Below are 21,755 nucleotides of genomic sequence, written 5' to 3' on the forward strand. Positions count from 1 at the left end.
ATAACACAACGCATGACGAGACAAAGTATATAAGAAGTTTAGAAAAATTATAAAACGAAGTAATACAAATAAAAGAAATGAATGAAAAACAAAGGAAAAGAAAAGAAAAGTAAAGAAAACAATGAAAACCCCCCTTAGCGTAGTTACATAATAAGCCGTGAAGAGGGAAAAGGGAAAACCCAAATGAGAATAAAACAGAAACCGAAATCGAAAATCGAAACAGAGGCAGAAAACTAATTTCCAAACTTGTGTGTGAAGTGTAAAGCCCACAGCTAAGCTCGGACGAACGGAAGAACAAGAAACGGTCAAAACGAAATCTATATAAACGGATGGCAAAACGCTGAGAGCAAGGCAGATAGCGAGAGAGAGAGCGCAGAGCGAAGACCGAAGAGCAGTGTGAAGCGACACAAGGAATATAATTGTTTATATATATACACACACATATATTATATGGAAAAATTTGATTATATAAATGGAGCTATACAATACACCAAAAAAAAAAAAGAACAAAATGAAAAAAATTGAATCGATAACGAATCCAACCAACTCCCAGCGGCGGCTGACCGATCTAGCGATCCCGATAGGGTACGAACTCCAATCGAGATCGAGATCGAGATCGAGATCGAGAGGCCCATTAAGACCCGCATTGGCGGGAGAATTTGTTAAAAACTAAACCAACTAAATGTTTATAAATAAACCCTTAAACCAATTGACATGCAATATTATGCTTTGTGTGCATTTAAGCCCAAAACAAATACAGAGATACAGAGGGGTTAGGTCCCCCCGATATCGATACCGATACCTAAATCCAACAAAATGAAAAAAAAAAACGAAAAAACCGAAATAAGTGAAACAACACCCACTAAATGAATGTTTGTAAGTTTTACACGGCACAGCGCCCCAAAATGGGGCAAGCCCAAGGCAGTATTGTGTTTATGTTTTCTTTGATTGTTTTTATCGCTTCTCACACCCCCCCACACACCCGCCTCACATACACCACACACACACACACATACACCACACTGATTGAGTGACGAGACTGACGAACGGTTGAGCGGTCAGATTGTTGGCCACCAAATTGGTATTCGGAATTCCGGGAACACAAAAGCCCGTCGGATTGACGTTATCAGAGAAAAGGGCAAACAATATGGCCGCTGGCTAATTGAAATTCGTGAAAAACCCATCCGAAAGATACATTCAAAAAGTCAATCGGTCGGTCGGTCGGTCGGTCGGTCGGTCACGTCATTCATGAACATTTGATTCGCTGATATTTTTGTTCAATACTTGTCTGGTTTTCTAACTTAGTGAACATGATCATTAGCATTGAAGATAGCGATATATATGTGGCATGTTAGTTATGAAATAAAAATGAAAAACTAAACAAAATTATTATTATTAGTTGTTAACAAATTATATTGAGTAATAAATAACATTGATCGATGGATGCTGATGTGAAAGAGAAACTAAACTAAAAAACGAAGCAGAACGAACATAAACAAAAAACAAAAAGGGGAAAAAATCCGAATAAAATAAATTTATGCATAATATGGACAACAAGAAATATTTATAAACAAATGCAGAAATTATGTAAACGTTTGATGGTAAAAGCAACAGCAAACAAAAGTAAAACAACTCGAAAACAACAAGAAATTTGTCAACCAACACGCAAAAGTAACAATTTGCATGTAACAACAAATACAATGAGTAACATTTTTAATTTTTTGTTCTTTCGCCCTCCGCTGTAAATGTATTTGTAGATTTAAACAATGATTAAAATAAAAAACTACATAAATAAAACTTAAAAAAAAAAAAACAAAAACCAAACGAAATGTTTTCTTTTTATTCGAATGACACCCCTTTAAGTTGTCAGCCAAATGACTAAAGCAAACTGGTTTTGTTTTTATTTTGCAGGGAATGACCACATCGAATCTTGACCAGTTTTAATAGGCATTTCTAATTGATTCGATTGAATAATTCATCTGGCCTTTAGACAATGACAAATGGCTTCAGAATGTCTGCGAAAGTTGTGAGGCTTTTTCAGACAAAGAAAGTTAATGGAAAAATCAAATCTTTTGATGGCTTCAGTCTGTAACTGTTGATGGAATTACCAAATGAAATTTGAAGTAAATTAATTTATTATTATATTAGGTTTAATCAAAACGTTTTCCCAATTTCTGTCTATTCGTTTCACTCCATCTCTGAAGCACATTTTCTTGCCAAGTCCTCATCTCTGCCCAAAAAAGAATCGTGACATCTTCGCGGCCAGACGCACACTGGAAACTCGGCCATAAACATAAATATATTGCTCATACGCCCCCAGAGCTCCCCCAGACGTATACAAATAGAAACGACGCACACAAAAAATACGCACACCTCAATGTGTGGGTGTGTGTGTGCGTGTATTACAATGGCCGTACATACACTTATGTTTACGGCTGTGTTTATAGCAATGGCACGCTGCTTTTCCCCCCTGCTACTGCTGCTGATGTTGTTAGTGTCGCGACGCAGGTCCCAGCGGCGGACGGACGGGATGGGGTGGATGGGAGGCCGATGCGACAGCAGAAACATTTGGGTCTTATTAATTTCCGTTTTGCTTATTTATTTTTACGATGTTTCGCACAGCTCGCATTGCGAGGCCCCCATCGTGGGTCCCCAACGCAGACGCAGACGCCGTCCACACCGAAGAACCCATTTGTTCGGGGTTCTGCTGTCAAGCAGGGGTCGCAGCCATGGCAATGCCCTACACTTGGGGAGGCTGGCATGTGGGCACTCCGTATGAAGTAATGAATGGGTTTTCTTGCTATTCGACTCTAATCGCCTTAATGGGAACGGGTGTCGAATTCGAACCATCTTTTGTCATACTGTTGGGGGCTGTGCAGACTCGTATGCTAATTCCAGCATACCTACTGCAGGTACAGGGTAGGCCATGTGAATGAGCACAAACCTTTTTCCACCCGACTTACCACAGGCGTCAAAAACTTACGCGCTTGCTTGTCTAAGACGGCGGGGACTCCCTCTCTCGATGCGCCATCGAGACTGCACTGAGAGCAGCCCAAGCCAGAGAGTGACCGAGACTGAGAGCGGGGGCAGAAGGCACTCTCAGAGAGCAGCTCTTATCGCATGGCAGCCCCAGTGAGTGTTCCATTGCCCAGCCGTTCCTTATCCTGTGCAATGTTGGGGCCCTTACCTATAGCTTCCCCCTTCGTGGTTCGGCTCGGCTCGTATCGTATCGTATCGGATCGGATCGGTTCGACTCGTTGTGGCTCGTGTTTTGTGGAGCTGTTTGGGGCCAACGGGGTTGGGCCGGGCCGGGTCGGGCCGTGTTTCGGTTGGCGGCCTCAGTCTTTCATTATCCGGCGTACGAGCGGGTCACGTTTTCGCATTGGTTCCCTACCACACACGCAGCGGCGGCAAACAGCACCCCAGCAAAATTCGAGGAGAGCGGCGGCGGCAAAGCGGTTTTTGCTGCGCTTCTCCTATTTTAAGTGCCGAGCGTTTTACTATTTTTACTACAGAGCCACACAGAGATACAAACACACACCAGTGCATGCGTGGATATACGGATATTCGGACATTCGGCCATTCGTGTGAGTGCAGTGCAGTCCGTGTGTGTGTGTGTGGGTTTTTCAGTTAGAAACAACACAACAAAAACAAAAAACAAAAACGAAATACGACAATTACATGGCGGCAGTGTTAAATGTTATTGATATGATCTTCCATAAATAAATGTTGAGCAATACTCGAGGAAATAAATTGTTCAGAATTCAATTTGCAAAATGCATACGGCAACAGCAGCAGCATCGGTGGAGAATCGGTGGAGCCGAAACTAGGCTAAATATCTTTGCATACTTTTGGGCCAGCTTTTCAGCACACACAGGCACAGAGCGACAGAGCGACAGACAGACAGACAGACAGACAGGTCCTGCGCCTGCGGTCGCCGACATTTGAACCTGTTCCAAGCCCCAGCGCTGACCGCTGACCGCTGAGCGCCGGCAGGCCGTGTATCTCCGTGTCCGTGGCGTCCTCGTTCGCTGCTTCCTTTATAATAAGAGCAATAAGAGCAAGCAGGCACACAGACACACTCACACTCACACTCGCATCGAAAAGGACAAGCGCAAAAAGAGTTCGCCTTTGAGTTCAGTTTCGGTGCAGTGGTTCTCGGAGTGGTACAACGGTTCAACAGCCTCCGGGTTCCGGGTTCGGGGCAAGCACAACTGCAAATTCGTGAGTGCAGTGGCCCGTCGTCGCTTCGTCCCGGCTTCGTGTGCGCATCCTGTTTGTCTTTCAGCGCCCCCTCTGTCCGTGTATGTGTATCCTGCAACAGTAGCAGCAAAAGCAGCCCCATCTCTGCAGCGGCGAAAATTGTGTCAGCAGCAGCAGCATCAGTGGAGCAGCAGCAGCAGCAGCAACTTCTGCAGTTCGCCAGTCTGGCGCCTGAATCTCCAATTGCCGGTAAGGTGCCTTTTGGGGCGGGTTAAGCTAATGCTTGGTTTAAGATATTACGACTAAGGGCCACAGCTCTGTGCCACCCACCCCCCCCCCCCTACCCCTTTACTGCTTGAGCTTACCTTGACAACGACAGGAGGGGGTACGGGGTGGTGAGTCCGTGACAATTGTCAGTTTGTTTTTCGCTATCGATTAAGCGCTCTGAAACGTTGTTGCCACCTCGTGGCCGCTTGTCTAGGTCTCGCCTTTGTCTTTCCGCCTCCGCGAATTAGCGGCAACTTCTGGGCCACGCCATGCCAAGCAGCAGCAGCAGCAGAAGCATATGGCTTTGTCGCCAGTCTCTCTTGTCTTCGGCGTCGCCTAATTGAGTCTTTTGTGCGGCTCAGAAAGAAAGCAGCAGCAGCAGCGAAAAAATAATAATGGAAAACACAGTCCACACGGAGGCGGGTAAACAAATGGAAGGCGAACCACTCACGACTCTTTGCGCCTCCTTCAGGACTCCTGTCTGTCCTGCCACTTGACTCGCCCCGTCGCTGGCTTTTCGGCACGTTTCCTCCCATTTTCCTTCCATTTGCTGGCTGGTTGGCTGGCTGGCTGGCTGGCGGCATTTTCCTTTGTCAATATCAGTCAAATTGTTCGTTTTGTCGCCTCAGTTCCCTGACATTTGCTTACCATTTCGTTTTTTTTTCAGAGCTCCCCTTTGAGTACACATCTACATATCTATTCATTCATTCACTCATTCATTCATGGGAGTCGTGGCGGGGTCCCTTCTTCATTGACAAATTGTAAGAAAGAAAGGTCATCCCCAATTGTTTGACATTTCGGTTCAATTGCTGGACAATCCGGAGCGGGTACCCCAAAAATTGGATGTGTGTTTAGGGCTATTTCGAATCTTATCACCCTAAATGATGGCCATTAACTAGCTAATCAATCAAGTACCCAATCATCAGCATGACTCTCTCGAAGCCCCAACCAAGATGATAAGAACACTGCCAAAGCAATTATAAAATTATTTGCCATAACCTATAGCTGTGGAACGGACAATACTCGTACGTGTGCCCCCCCAGAGGTGAGGTATCCACAGCTTATATGTATGCAAATTCAGCATTGATCGGTTGGTACGGCCACTACCTTTAGAGAAGGCTTAGTCCACCCATTAAAAGTACAGGCGTACTGCGCACGGAAACCCCTCGTATAGAAACCGCATTTTATGCAAATTTCATTTCATTTGTTGAATCATTCTCTCCGTTCGTTTTGAGTGCAATTAAAAGCAACAAGCCGCAGAGCAGCTCCTCCACACTCCACACTCCACCCCCACCCTCTTACCCCTGCCCCCTTTTCGTTATTTCTCCGTTGAAAACTCGACGCGTTAAAGGCTTAGAAAGAGAGAGAGAGAGAGAGAGATGAGTGGCAGTCACTCAAAAGCTTATGGCCGGCACATGCATATGAAGCGGCCGCAAAGCAGCGGGCACACGCCCCCGGCCACGCCCGCGTTGCTCCGAAAAACACAAGCAACGTTTTTTTTGTGTGCCAAAAAAGCGTAACTTTTGTAAACACACAAAAAAGCAACCGCAAACACATACGATACGGGCACAGAAAACGGAAAATAACAAGATTTGGCCATGTTTGATTCATGCAGCTGGCAGGCAATTCATGAGCCTCGCCTCCCACGAATTGGGGCCAACAAAGGGGTGGCGGTAGCCAAACAGGACCAAAGTTACAGTTGCACTAGCCACAGCAGCCGAACGTCTGACTTTCGCACAATGGCAACGGGAGCACAACTTCTGCCGGCAGAAGAAAGGATTCTTTCGAGTGTAAACTTTATGCAGAATTCAGCAGCAGCCGGCAGCAGCAGCAAGCAGCAGAGTTAATCATACGACTGACAGTGAGAAAGGACCCGGCCAGCTAGCTTTAAGCCAGAAAAAAGTAGGGGCAGAACATTGTGAGAGTGTGAGAGAGGGAGAGTTCTATTTGCCGCATTGCTCTGCTAAATTGAACGTGTGTGGCTACAAATTGCGCATACGCCCCGTAAAACGCTTGGTCCTGTCCCAAGCAAATCTGCAGGCAATTTGATTAAAGCCAGCGGACCATAAAGTATATTATATAGAGAGAGAGAAATGGTAAAATATAAGGATTACTCTCTAAGCCAGAGCCAAGTCGAGCATAAAATGCAGGCAGGACAGCCAGCTTCGAGGGACTCCATTACGTTTCCGCCCCAGCTCGGATTCCGTCCATAAAAAAAGGGAATGGCAATTATGCGATGATGAAAGCAGCGCAAAAATAAAAATTAAAAGAGATAAAACTTCCATAAAGATGACAGGAAAATCAGAAAAAGGAGGCGCAAAACGGAACAATAAATAACGGGGCAAAATGGCAGTAAAGAAAAAGGACAGCGAGACAGCGACATCGCACAAAATGGCGACGGCAATGGTGATGACAATAACCGGGCCCGTAAGTCGGCTTTTGTCGAGCTCTGTCGTGCGAAACAAAAGACGCGCGAAAGGAACAAGATATTGGGATATCTAAATTACCGTTGTCACGCACCTCTCCCACACACACACACGCACAAACAAGAAACAAACACACACATAGAAAAAGTCTGAAATTCAAACACACGGAAACCAGAGTGAAAACCTTTCATTTCCAGCAGCAGCAGCAGCGAGGAGGAGAAGGGAGGGAGGAGAAGTGAGAGCTTCCTGCCATTGACTGGGCGAACAAAGGCCAAGGAAATGATAATTTTCCGCTTAACAGACAGGCACTTGTGTGGAGAGAAATGTAATTGAAACGCTTTCAATTAACTCTCACTCGCCGAGTAGGGCAGGTCTTAATAAATCTCACATTACCTTAACTGCCTTTCATCAGTCGCATTTCAATTAAATAGACGCGTGTCTGAAATATTCATCAAGCAAACAGCCAACAGCAAACACCGAAAGGCAGGCATACATTCGGTTAATGTTCGGTGAATTATTCAAAAATGTAAGTGAATCCGAAGTAATTCAAGGAAACAGGATCGAAGTACTGTCTATACGAGTATGTGGGCTCCGGCCTCCGGTCCAACTTAATTTACATTTCAATTTTCCCCTCGTATCTTTTTCCGCATTTCATTGTTGGCTTCCTCCCACTCCCACTCGCACTCATCCTTGTGCCTTCCTACGCTCTGTGGATAAACGCCAAACTATATACTACGTCTGTGCCACGAGGAGGCGTGGGGGGGGGGCGCCATTTTGGCTCTGTGTGCCGGCTCTAATGGATTTCCAAGGCGGAGAAACAGCATAACAATTTGTTTGTGGGCTGAAACTGTTGCTTAGGTCGGTGCCCACACACAGAATATTACGTATGCGATGATGATGGTGATGGCGATGCTGCTGATGACGATGATGTTGTCGATGGGATAATGTGATTTTTCTTGGCTCCGATTCTGAGCCAGATTGTAACATCGTTAGCCGTTTTTGATGCCAAGGCAAGCATATAAATGACATGGCGTCCTACCACCATAACATCACATAACATAACAATGCCCTGCCACAAATGCTGTACACTGTTTATCGGTTATCGGTGCAACCAATCCGTTTCCCTTCCTTCAGGAAGAGAAGCGGAAACTGCAACGATAAGAAACTGCGGGGGGGGGAAAGATATTTGCTTTACTGATTGGCCGAGACTAATCAAGCGCTGGGTCAGCATTTTCATTCATCGAAATGATTGATTGATGAACTGACTGATTGCGAACGCTTTTTCATGCCCCCAGTGCAAACATTTGGTTTGGTCAGCAGCCATCATCCATCAGGCAGCATCGCAGAGGACTGGCCGGGGCTGCCACTGACGCACGGCAACTGTGTGTGGCAAATTGTCGAGTCGATTCCGAGACTCAACTCTTTGCCACATTAACAGCCAACACAACAGCCCTTTCCATTGAAAGTTTCAGCAGGATGGGCGAGTGGGATAGTTTGCGGAGTTGGTTCACAAATAGTTTTGTGCTCCCCCCGCCCACCACGATAGTGGAGCTATCTAACCAACTTTGGCATGCTATGGCATGGCTCTCGTCCGCTCTCCTCCCTTGGAGTTGGCTCCGGATGCGGATGGGGCAGGAAAATCAATAGTACTGTGCGTTGTACTCACACATATTTATTTATGTGGCACGCAGCTGCTGTTGCCTGCTCGTGCTCGCTGCTGCTGCCGCATGCCAATAAATCACGGCGAACAAGTGATAATATCATGCCGTCTGATAACTCGACTTTTTGACACTGGTAAAGCGGCACGGCTTTATTATTTACTGACTCTAAACTCTAAGCTTTATAGCCACGAGCTAATATTAATTATAATTTATTGTTTTCTGTTCAAGCGGGATACAGATATGACTAAGAGCTGCCGCGATACATATAGTCTCTAGTATATGGTGTACATTCGCCTTGACATTGGCATTAACTTCAGTCCCCAGATGACTGCATGTTTTTTTTTCTTCTTTACGAGCCACAGTCCAACAATAGAAGCCCTACAAGAAAATACTATTAGTCAAGACGAGACGTGACTAATGTGGCAAGCAGGGTCGTCAAGTTATTTGCTCGTCAGCTGGAGGAATCAAGCAGAATCTCGTCTCTGGTCAAGCGTCTCGGCTGCATTCGTGACACGCGAAACAGCATATCCCGCATATTGGACCCCTGGATGATGGGACATGTTGACATTTGACATTTCAAGCGTTTTTGGAAAATCAAATCAATGTCAGTCGCAGTCGCAGTCCCAGTCCCTGCCCTATGCCGATGGCCAGTGCGCGATTCCAGTCCTTGTCCGATTGCAGTGCCATAATTGCCATTAGCTGTTTGACGACAGTGATGTGGATGTGGATTTTCCGCCCAAGGCATATTTGACAGATGGACAGGTCCACTCAAAGAGACCCCCACACTTACATACACACACGCACACACATAGGCACTAAAACAACCACATGCTGAGGAACGTAATGTGTAGCCTACTTTCGGGCGGAGCTCTGCTTGAGCTTTGGTTGAGATTGCGCCCATTCAAGTGGCACATTTTTTGTGGGGCGCCCACTTACCGCTTAACCACTCATCCATCCCCACTGGCCGACAACTATTTAGGTCTTAACCCCAAGCCGTCGGCATGGGCATTCTTGCAAATGTGTGAAATACTGCTATAAATAAATAACAGATAAAACGGGGGTACGATACTGTTAAATAATAAACAGTTTACGCTCCGAACGGCAGACAAAAGGCGTGAAAATGCTGGTGTGTGGTAGGAGCACGGGGCACGGGGCACGGGGTATGGGGTATGGGGGAGGCGTGGCCGTTCAACTGTCAACACACAAAATGATACACATCTAAGCCCGCACCACCACACCCGCACTCCAACACAAAGGAGCAGCCAGATAGGCACACAGATACAGATACAGATACAGATACACACTCAAACACACACACACACAGAAACACTCTCCAAGTTTCTGACAAGAAGGCATTTCAAATCGACGACGACTCACACAACGACCGTCATCAAACTTGTTGTTATAACGTCACAGAAAGCCGAAACGACACAGCAACAACAGCAACAACAGCGACGACGATATCAAAATGTCGCCAATAAACGAGAGGGAAAAATACGCTGACATCGCCAACTGTTCCTCGCTTTGGTCCTGTATTAAACATGTCATTTGGCTCGGCTGTTGTTTCTCTTTGGCGAACATCGCAGCACCGACAACTGTCAGACATTCTCTTGTTAGGATAACGAATCTAATACCCATGCCCAGGCCCATGGAAGGCTGACATTCCTCTTAGATCTACCCCCAGCAAACAGTGGCCGAAGCTGCAGATACCTTGCCATCCTTCTCTGCGGCGCAAGCATCTTGGCCATGAAAGAAATACCGCCTGGAAGGGTATTGTAAAAGATAATGCAGTAAATCGTCTGCTTCTAACTGGTTTAAACTGAAGTGCCAAGAGATAAGCTTTGATAGGGTGCAAGGAAATGTTTGTGGTGGGATGGACTTTCCCTTTCGGGCGTGGTGTGTGCGCTCACGTTGAAGGATTCTAGATTCGGCATTTGATATGGTTGTGTCGACTCTGAAACACACAAAAAACTGTGTGGCAGCCTGTGTGCCTGTATCTGGAATGTTGTGGCAGCTTTACGGTTGGCTGCGGTTTACTCCGCTCTTGCTAAATATTTAATTCGGTTGGTTTTTTGGGCAAAAACAGTGACACGTTGGCCGTAGCTGGTTGATAACCACTTAACCATCAGCTTATTGGGACTTTGTCAATTGTCAGACTCCATAATTAAGGTTAGCAACATGTCCGTGATTGTCAATGACGTGATGGGCCACAATGCGGGTCTATAATTGTCGTGCCAGTGGCAGTGGCAGTGCCGGTGCCGGTGCCTGTACCTGTGCTGATTAAATGCCGATCATATAACCGACCTGAGAGTATATCAAGATGAAGAGCTCTATCATCAGGCTATCATGGCCGGCAGTACAGACGTAATTGCTCCGACTTATCGCGAAGCTATTCTAAGCAACTATTGTATTTCTCCCTATCGAGTGCCGCCCTATCTGAGGCCGTTGCGTGCGTCATATACTTAGGCGAGATATCGACGGGTCTGCCAAAGCGGCGATACGATTACGTTTACAGTTCGTATACTAAACGGTGACCCACATGGCACGCGATTTCGTGTGCTCTGATTTATACTTCATGTATATCAAACTCGAAACAGAGCTGCCTTATTCTCCAAAAGACACACCACACAAATAGGATCGAAGCTTCAGGTGAGAGAGCCCCTTGCGGCCGTGTGTAGACCGCAGATAGCGAATGCAGTCTTTTATCCGTATCTGTGCTGGATCCCCGTATCTGCATCTGTATCTGTGCCTCTATCTGTGGAGCTGTCAGAAGCACTAGGCACTTGGCACTTGGCAAGGGCCGGTAGCTCAGTTGCTTGCCAGGAAGCAAGCGAAGTCGACCGACACCGAAAGGCGTGAAGAGAACAAGAGCTATGCATTATTAAAGACCGTAGCAGAGCGTTCAGCAAGTCAAGTCGAATCGTCATTGAATATATTGCATATTTGCGATAGATTCCAGAGTCAATCCCAGCTCTGAGTGAGTATACGCCAAGGGGACAAATAACACGCGCACACAGCACACACTAGAGCCAGCCATGTGGCGGGGAGGGGAGGGGAGATAGATGTCTAGAACTATGTATCTGTAAGATACATACTTATATACTCGTAATCCTCGACACCTCAACGTAACGCCGCGGCAGCCGAAAATCACATGCCAGAGAGGAGGAGGAGATGTGCGGGAATCGATATGAAATGCGGACCCAAAAGCCGCTTACCGCAGATAGATGAGATAGAAAATATGCGAATAAATTATGTGTGGTGGCCAGCATACAATATACGATATATCCGCACACGAATCGAGTCGAATGGCTACATATGTATGTATAATCTTCATATGTCTGGCGGCGGGCAGGCATATTGGACTACGACTGGGGACCGTATGAGAAAGAGGGAGAGAGAGGGAGAGAGTCTTTTCTTTTGTTAAAGGCTAGTAGATGATGAAGATGCGTTAAAAATGTTCTTCAGAAAGACAGACCACACACACACACACACACACAAATCAGAATTAGCAAAAATCTGTGCATGACTACCAGAAAATATTGCCTGCATTTTGTTATACTTAGAATCGGACCGACCGCGGGACAATAATAAACAAACAAAATGCATGGCAAAACCAACAAAAAGAGGGACAGAGGGAGAGAGAGAGAGAGAGAGAGGAGAACGCGACGATAGATAGATGGATAGAGACTGCAGAACACCCGAAATGAATGTTTAATAATAAAAGAGGGATATGTGTCTAGCCCCGAACACGGGTTGCAAATCAAATCAAACAATCGATACTCTTCATACATGCACTCGAATATTCAGTTTATTCAGAATACATTTTTTAAATGGAATATTTTCAAGGGGCTTAAAGTCATGGGCCAAGCCAAGCGATGTATAAATAGAATTATACAACATTTAAAAAGAAATTTTCAATTTTCTTATGCCATTAAAATGTGCTTTTAGTGCTCCATTCAGTTTTCAACACTCCATCGATTGTGCAATCATTATTGTAAAATTTGTATCTTTTTTTTGCCACATGGTACCCAGTGCTCAAGCAACGGAAAATCAGAGAACAAAAGTAGCGCACACCGAATAATTATGAACTGGGGGACAGACGAAGCAGCAGACATAACAGAGATGCCGCCAGGCAGACAGAGAGAGAGAGAGAGAGTCGGCGATCAGAGACAGACCGACAGGTGGCCAGGTGGCAATGCGGGGAGGATAGTGCGAGTACAGTGGCAGATTAGTCGTGCGTTGGATGCCAAGCGAATGCGAAAAAAAAATGAAATCTCAAATCGCTGCTAGCTCGGTCAGGGCAGACGAATAACAGAACTTTTGGGAGAGTTATATATAAACATCTGTACTGGGAATTACTTAACAGCCAATTTGGCACAACCACCTACACACCCATAAACACACACTCGTCCATACCAACCCGTGTCTGGTCCGCGCTAAAGTGCTGTATGTCTTTGTAACTTAATTTACTAGACGATTTACGAATGCCGAATGTGATGTGCCGTGCCTTTGCCTTTGCCTTTGCCTTGTGCTTGAACTTGCCAAAAATATCGAACAAATTTGATCGACCCAGAAGCACTGAGAAACCAGAACAACGTAAATGGCGCAACGTAACGGCGCGCAAACGTAACGTAAACAAAGTGCCGTTCGTTTGCACGATGTTCTGTTCTGTTCTGCTGTAGCTCTGCCCTTGCCTCTGCTTCTGCTTCTGCCTCTGCTCGCTGGTTCCGTTAGTTCGTTCGATTGCTTGCCCGCCGCTCATCTATTTCCTATTCCTACATATTCGCATTCCCCCATTCCCATTTTCATACACACTCATATTCACGGCGGTCGGTCTCAGTCTCAGTCCTTGGCGAGACGCGGCGCGTTCGATCGAAAATTCTGTTATTTTTTGTTTGTGCTAAATTTAAAAGTCTTTGTTAAAATTATAATATGTGCGAGTATATGCCGTACAGTGTCATTGGCGTGCTTCGAATTCTACAGTCCCTTAAAGTCAGTCAAGCCCAACATTTGTGATAAATCATAACCGAAACGGAAAGATTACCCCCGCAGGAAAAACAAAATCGTAGCGGAATTTTTGGAATACCTGACACGATAAGCGGGCCGAGGGCAGAGGAGAAATGTAAGCCAAGCTGCTGCAGCAGCCGCCCGGGGGCGCAGGCTTTTAATTAATTCGCAATCTCTCAACCTGGCGACGACGTGCAGCAATTTTCCAATAATGGCCAAATGCAATTTGCCGCTGGAAGGAGAAATGGCTGGGCTCCGGCAGGAGGCGAGAGGACAGACAGAGGGAAAAGCAACAGGAAAAATTGAAGCTGTTGCCCCAGCATATGTTCTCTCTGTGCTCCCAGGGGCGTCTATTCGTCTGCTTGCCCTTGCCTCATCTTCACTTCTTCACTCTCTCCCTCTCCCTGTCCCTCTACGTGCATCACACTCTCTCTATCTGTCCCGCTCTTTATCTATCTATATCTCTGCTTTGCTACGCTGCCGTCTGCTGTCAGCTCTTGTTGTAATTGCTAAATTAATGCAAACGTTGATGATTATCTTAGCCCCTGCGCCATAAACGGCAGGGCATATTGATTTATCGGATTTCGAAGCCGGAACAAAAGTGAAGTGTGTGTGTTTGATCGAACACAAATATTACCACAGTATATGATGGATATAAAAGTGATTTAATATGATAAAATTAATATGTAAAGTGTGAGATATATACCATGGACTTTTAGCTCTCTAATCTCTCATCCAAAAATATGTCAGTGTGTTGTCCCCTTTTAAAAGGGGAGCTCAATCAGTAATATTTCAGCGCACATTCAATCTTATCTTAACCGCATTCGTCTTAAACTGTAGGGCATATCAAGACTTGCATGTATGTACATATGTTCTTATTGATTTATGGAATTTCGAATCGGGCATACATCTGATTTGATGTGTTTGATCAAGTTTGACAGTTCCAAGGAAAAACGCGACTATAAATATGCCAAACAAATGTCTGTTTATGCAGAAAGTTAAATTCAGCGAACCGTTAACGGAGCTCCCACCTCCTCCCACCCCCTGGGCAGCAGCATACAGACGTCTCATGTGCAGTTTTCTGCTTGGCTTTGTGTTATTTAAAGTTATCAAAGTCTTGTGAACACCCCACCCCACCCCACCTCACTCTCAGCCAACTGCTGTGGCGCCTCAGCGTTGCCAGCTGTCAACTGTCTGCATGTGCATCACAAATGCATACATACATACATCTTTTAGTCTCTTTCTCTTCCTCTCTGCTTTATCCGCCTTCCTATCCCTTCTTGGCAATCTTTATGCATTTATAATGGTCTGTCTTGTCAGTCACTTTGGTCGCTTGTTGTTCTTCTTGGTTCTGTCCACCGTTACGGTTTGGCTATGTTCAATTTAATATACCCTTACTCTAGGTATTATCATTTTGAGATGGTTTTGGCAAGATATTAGAGGAAATGGTATAGCCCCATCCTTCTGTCATCTACTTATTTCTATGACCCCTTATGCTCCCTCAGTTTTTAAGCTAAAACAGAGAAAAGTTTTTGGCATTTTGTAGAGAAAAATGGCATAGTAAACAGAAACATAAAAATATTTAAATTAAATATTCTGGTTTTAAATACAAAATGTGAAATAAAATAAAATTAAAATTAATTTTAATGCAAAATATTTTAAGATATATGAGGGAATTGAAACGGGAATTTTAATACCCCCTATATTTAATCTGAATAAAAATCACTTTAAAATAAATAAATAAATTATAATATACAAATATATAATTTAAATATAGAATATATATTTATTTTAAATATGAAATATGTTTAGATCATAAATATTTTCATATTCATGGTAAAATGTATGTGAAAACACTTTTTCTTTACCATTTCCACTCTCGGTGGGAATAGATTGGTATATATTTTAAATCGAAGTGTAACTTTTCGGTTCTCAGGGTTTTTTTCTCTGTGTGTAGATATCTTTTCCGAGTTTTATATGCAAGTAAATGGACCTCTGATAGCGCTCAAAGGAGCTTTTGAAATGCAAGGGTATCGAGAGATATAATCGAAGGCTCCTTTTTGGTTAATTTCTTGTTGCTTTTATCTAACCGCTAATGTTCCGTTAATTATAGTTTATTTTGCTTTTCGTTCCGCTGCTTGTGTGCCCACAATATCCGTTATTGACATTGGGGGAATGGCATTTTGTATCGATTCGTTGGTAGATAATTTATTTGTCTTGCAATTTGGTGCAGTTTTCAGTTTAAAATTTCAGTTTGCAACTAACTTTTGTTGCGTTTCCATTTTCCGGGAAAAGCGACCTTTGTTGGCATCTAGCTTTTCCGCAGTTTTTGTGCCGCCGTTCTAGCTTTTGCCGCTTTTATTACTGCATTTTTGTTTATGTTTTATGCTGACTATTTATGCATTTAATTTATTTATTGTGTAAATACACAAAACAGCTGAAAAACAAAAGTTCTGTTCCGGCAAAGCTCGGGGCAGGGCACCCCCAATCCGCCCCAATCCGCCCCCAATCCGCCCCCAATCTGCCCCCGATCCGCCACCATCTGGATGGGTCGTTCTAGCCGGTCTAGCGACTATTTGTGGGCCTTCGCACAACCTTCGCAGTGGCATTGCCGTCTGCGAGCCTCGCCTCGCGACATTCGTGATGCAATGCACCCGAAATAGTTGGCCCAAGAATAGGCATTATAATAAGCGCAAGTCAACTAATGTCACGCCTTCTCCTTCTCCACCCTCTCTCTGATTGCAGGTGCAGCGGCGGACCAACTGCGTCAAAGTGTTAAACGTGCCATTGCGAGAATGCCACCTCGCGGTCCTACGTCATAGTCAACCACCCCCAGCATTCAGCACTCAGCAGCAGCATTAGTATTCAGCATTCAGCATCAAGAGAAATCAGCACTAGCCAGAGAGCACCAGCACAAAGCCCAGAGAAGAATTCAACTTCGAACACAGCCAAATCGAACGCAACAAAGCTTCCAGAATCCAAAAATCCAGAGCCAAGAGAGGAGTTCCAGTTCCCACTTCCCACACTTCCAGAGCGAAGCCCCAAGCGAGCCAGCACTACCAAATTAGTTGTTAACTGAATCCAGAGACTGCTCCGCCATGAAGCTGCTCATAAAGTCCATAATCACAGGCGCCCTACTCGTGTTCTTCATCTATGCTACAGCCCAGTCTCTGGCCAAGGTCCAGGAGGCTGACGAGACGAGAGCATCATACAGGTCGTCGTTCAACAGGAGCGATTTCAGCCTAAAAGACCAGAGTCCCTTTCACAGTCGACGGCTGCGGCAGGCGCCAGATGATGATGGACTGGGAGGGACTGAGGTTTCATTCAAAGAAGAGAAGCTCGAGGAGAAGGGCAATGAGATTCGAGAGTGCAGCAAGGGCCTGGTATTGCCCCTGTGGCTGCCGCAGAAGAACATCTCGTTGGGTGATCGTCTGATACGAGGATTTGTCTACTTCGTGATACTGGTGTATCTGTTCGTTGGGGTCTCCATCATCGCGGATCGGTTCATGGCGGCCATCGAGGCGATCACGTCCATAGAGCGAACTGTGGTGGTGCGCGGACCCAACAACGAGAAAAAGACGATGAACGTGCGCATATGGAACGAGACGGTGGCCAATCTCACGCTGATGGCTCTGGGATCGAGTGCCCCGGAGATCCTGCTCTCCGTTATCGAGATCTACGCCAAGGACTTCGAGAGCGGCGACCTAGGACCGGGCACCATCGTGGGCTCCGCCGCCTACAATCTGTTCATGATCATTGCCGTGTGCATGGTTTGGATACCGGCGGGAGAGGTGCGTCGGATCAGGCATCTGCGCGTCTTCTTTGTCACCGCCACCTTTTCGATCTTCGCCTATGTCTGGCTATGGGTCATCCTCTCCGTCTTCTCACCGGGCATCATCGAGGTGTGGGAGGCCCTTGTCACCCTGCTTTTCTTTCCCATCACGGTCATCTGGGCCTACATTGCCGAGCGCCGCATGCTCGTCTACAAGTACATGGACAAGAACTTCCGCGTGAACAAGCGCGGCACTGTGGTGGCCGGCGAACACGACCAGGTGGAGATGGATGCGGAGAAGGGGCGCCATCCCCTGTCTGTCGGCTTCCAGTCTACTCGCAACTCCGATGCCGAGGCCTTCGACGAGGCGCGACGCGAGTACATCACCGTGCTGTCGGAGCTGAGGCAAAAGTACCCCGAGGCGGAGCTAGAGCAGTTGGAGATGATGGCCCAGGAGCAGGTGATCTCGCGCGGCAACAAGTCGCGCGCCTTCTACCGCGTCCAGGCCACCCGCAAGATGGTCGGCAGCGGCAATCTCATGCGCAAGATCCAGGAGCGCGCCCACAGCGATCTCACCGAGGTGAAGGCCAGCCTGCAGTCGAGCGAGGAGGATGACGAGGACGAGCAGCCGACCCGCGTGTACTTCGAGCCGGGCCACTACACGGTCATGGAGAACTGTGGCGAGTTCGAGGTGCGCGTCGTGCGCCGCGGCGACATCCACAGCTACTCGACCGTCGAGTACGAAACCCAGGACGGCACAGCCATCGCCGGCACCGACTTCATTGGCAAGAAGGGGACGCTCAGCTTCCCGCCGGGCGTCGACGAGCAGCGCTTCAAGATCGAGGTCATCGATGACGACATTTTCGAGGAGGACGAATGCTTCTACATCCGTCTGTTCAATCCATCGGAAAATGTGATTCTATCGGTGCCCCAGATCGCCACCGTAATGATCCTGGACGACGATCATGCCGGCATTTTCGCCTTCACCGATTCCTTCTTTGAGACCAGCGAATCGGTGGGGCTCTACGAGGTGGCTGTCATGCGCTATTCCGGCGCTCGTGGCACCGTCATTGTGCCATATTGGACCGAAGATGAGACCGCTGTCGGTGGCAAAGACTTTGAGTCCGTACGCGGCGAACTGATCTTCGAGAACAATGAAACAGAGTGAGTACATATCAAGGAATATTAACCTATATTTGTCTTGAGGTGACCTACTATTGTTGCGATTAGCACCGCGACGATTCGGCCCCCGGGTCACGCAATGCGAACTCCCAACGGAGTCTTTCAGCAAACTCGCAATTTCCGCTCTGGGAATTGACAGGCGGCTTCTGTGCGTGCAAGATAGTGCGCCTCGAATCGATTAAAGTTGAAATAATTTGGGTCTTTTAATTGCCACACCACCTGCCAGACGGCACTGGCAGTGGCAGTGGCAATGGCGATGGCCAAAATGTGCTCGCTGCAAAATGGCAGACACTCAGGAGATGGGTTTATGGCCGGCCCCACTCTCTCCCAAATAGCATTGTCAGCGCTCCTGCACTGCCTGGCACCACCTGTTCTCGACTCATGAATCTATTATGTATGTGTGTGTGCATATATCCTGCTGTGTGCTTGGTTCCCCCGTTGTCCTGGCTGCGTGCTGTGCGACAACGCGTAACAATTCCCTGCCAGGCATTAACATTAACACCCAACACAGCAGCGAGCAGCGAGCACCAAGGCAAAAACAGCACAGAACAGACCTGAACAGAGCCCGAAAGCAAGCTGTAATTAATTTTGCAAAATTTATTCATTCTGATGAAACATTTCGCAGACGACAGCCACACTTAGTTAACTTGTTTTGCATATGTTTTGCGGGCCTCATCCTCATGTCCATGTCCATGTCCATTTCCGAAACTGACTGGCAGCACGCAACATGACCACAAATATAAGTCAGTTTCGGCCAGGCCCAGCCAGGAGGAGCTGGGAGGCGCTCGAGGATGATTTATAGTCCTGCCAAATGAACAGCATATGGTAGGAATTAGGCAGACAAGTGCACTGCGAGAAATTAAGAGCTAGAACGTTATTCATGCAATGCTTAGAGAGGGAAACAAAGTACACATTTCCCTCAGTGCGGCCCTAGTTTAAAGGTCAATTATCGGCTCTGGCTCTACTCCTGTGAACTATTTTTAGCACTAGATCCCTTAAGGCCCTGTCCTTCACTTCCTTTGCAGTAGCTTTAATTTGAAGGCTCCCTAATTGGGACCATTTTGGACTTTCTTACTTGGCTAATTAGATCACAGAGAGTTCTGGTTTTTAATGTGGGGATTTCCTCCCTGCCAAAATTTTTACTTCTCTCTCTTTCTCTCTCTGGGGAAGGGACTCGCCTCCATCCCACATTCAGCTGCGGCACTGGCGCAAAATTGTTTCAAACACGTCCCGCTCAGGCATAACATAAATTGTTGAGGTTTTTTCATTATTAAGTAATAACCAAAACGGCGCAGACAATTAGAGGAGAGGACACCTCCCCACCTGTCAACGTCAACGGGGGAAAACTTAAGGGAATGAAGTGGCAACGATGCCATGCCACACCAGGGGGAACGTACAAGCAGTTGTGGACTTGCCCGTGGATGTGAACGTGGCTGAAATGCTCCCAAAGTGGTCGTTAAGCTTTTAGCCGGCAAAGTCAGTGCTTAAACCGTTTTGCCATTTGCAAAGACAGTTGGAATACTTTTAAATGTTGGGTTTGGTGTCCTCCATGGATGCAGCAGCTCCCTCTCTGTCTCTCTCTGCAATTATTCGGAAAAGTTTTAAAACGTTTCATTGTATACGTAGCCACTGGCCCAATAAATTTCCTTTTCTTTTCCTTTTCACCGCTCGCCGCTAGCCGCTCTCCGTCTCTGGGTTGGGTCCTAGCAATCCTTGAGGATACTTGGCAGCATTTACAGCCACTCAAGTTGAATGCCTTGCGGTGGCTTTGGTAATAATGTTTGTTTTTAATGTTGCCAGTTTCGCCGCCTTTGGCCTCGTCAGTGCCGCCGCATGCTCGGTGGCAGGAGGCCAGTCTCCCACTAGTGCCACCCCCCTAGTGCTGTTCGATCTGTGGATCCCTGGGGCCCATTTGGCTTGTCAGCCAGTGCACTCTTCACTACTCGAATCCTGGATACTGGAAGCGCCAGGGCCTCAAGAGTATTCAGTGAAAGTTGGCCATAAACTAGGGCGCACAATTAAACACATTTTGATGTATTTTTAAATGCCCATTAAAGCGAAAGTGTGGGACGTGGAATTTAAAGAGCAGGCGGGCGGGCAGGCAAGCGTTAACAAAATGAAGAAATTAAATTTAGCTTGCAAATCCACTTTGAAGTTGATTTGGATGTGAATGTGTTTTGGTCTGGCTTTGGGTCTGTGGCTGCAATAAATTTCCTTTTCGCCCACAATAACTTTTTCTGCTCTGCTTCTGTTTTAATGAAAATCAAAATCCGCCACATTCACTGCCTATCCCACACATAAACATAGACACCCTCCACTGGGACGACACCCACACAACCACTGGCACACACCCACAACCAGTGGTAATTCCCAGCTTTCAGACAGCGGAAATGCGCAACAGCACTAGCAGCAGCAGCCATGTAGTTGGCCATCATAAAAAACAGCAGCAGAAGAGGCGGTAGCTTCAGCGCCAGCCCGTAATGCCATAAAGTTCTCCGGTAGAAAAGCAAAAAAAGAAGACCAGAACCCCAACAGGGAGAAGGAGGGGCGGTCTACAAAGTGCCAACACTCTTGCATAAATTTGTATAATCTGATGGCGTGGGAATAGAGAGGGGACAGGGACCAGGGGACATTTAGATTGAGTTATAGGGCCTTAAATAACCCCCCACTTGCCACGTTGCAGCGTTGCAGACAGAACTAGACTTTCCTTAAAATACAAGCTAAAATTCATAGCCTACTTTTCTGCGCCGCATTAACGATAACATCCTTTAGGCGGCGAAGAGTCGGGAGAGGAGCTTAGACAGCAGACATTTCCATTAGGCGCCGCCCAGACAGATGCCGGGGGCATTTGTTAATTAGCCACAGTTTAGGCGGCTTGCCACATGGTCCACAAAAGGTAGCATCTTCAAGAACTAGTCTCCAGTGTGAGGCTCTTTGATAGAAACAATCCCTGGACGTGCATGAAGCCACTTCCAGGCATATAAAAGTCAAACATAAAAGATGTACAGAGGAAGGATTCCCCTTGTCCTTGTTCCGAGTTGAAGTAAAGATAAGAGCAAATATTTTATTAAGCACACATAATCTAAAATTGAAATTTATGCTATTTCCACCCAGAGAGCTCCAAGGGAGAAGGCTGGACGAAAAATCCAACCAACTTACAAGCTATCATCCTCTCGTGTGCGGTTTTTGCTTTCACTTTTCATGTAACATTTCCGGTGGCCGGCGGGGAAAATGCCC

The 21,755-nt window shown here is 46.4% G+C and overlaps 1 protein-coding gene across 11 annotated transcripts in view; it reads left to right on the top strand.

Annotated features, from left to right (window-relative positions):
* The first annotated feature begins 3,364 nt into the window (after positions 1–3,364).
* LOC108156679 (sodium/calcium exchanger 3) overlaps positions 3,365–21,755 on the top strand; it is a 35,552-nt gene continuing 17,161 nt past the window's right edge. For 5 of the 11 annotated variants that reach the window (XM_033388626.1, XM_017288308.2, XM_017288309.2 and 2 more), the window contains exons 1-2: positions 13,377–13,679; positions 16,310–18,500. In XM_033388626.1, the coding sequence (XP_033244517.1) occupies positions 16,663–18,500 (1,838 nt within the window). In that variant the 5' untranslated portion in view covers positions 13,377–13,679; positions 16,310–16,662. The other 6 variants (XM_033388629.1, XM_033388630.1, XM_033388628.1 and 3 more) reach the window with 6 other exon arrangements.

The sequence above is a fragment of the Drosophila miranda genome, chromosome 2 (assembly GCF_003369915.1).
Source record: "Drosophila miranda strain MSH22 chromosome 2, D.miranda_PacBio2.1, whole genome shotgun sequence".
Classification (NCBI taxonomy): domain Eukaryota; kingdom Metazoa; phylum Arthropoda; class Insecta; order Diptera; family Drosophilidae; genus Drosophila; species Drosophila miranda.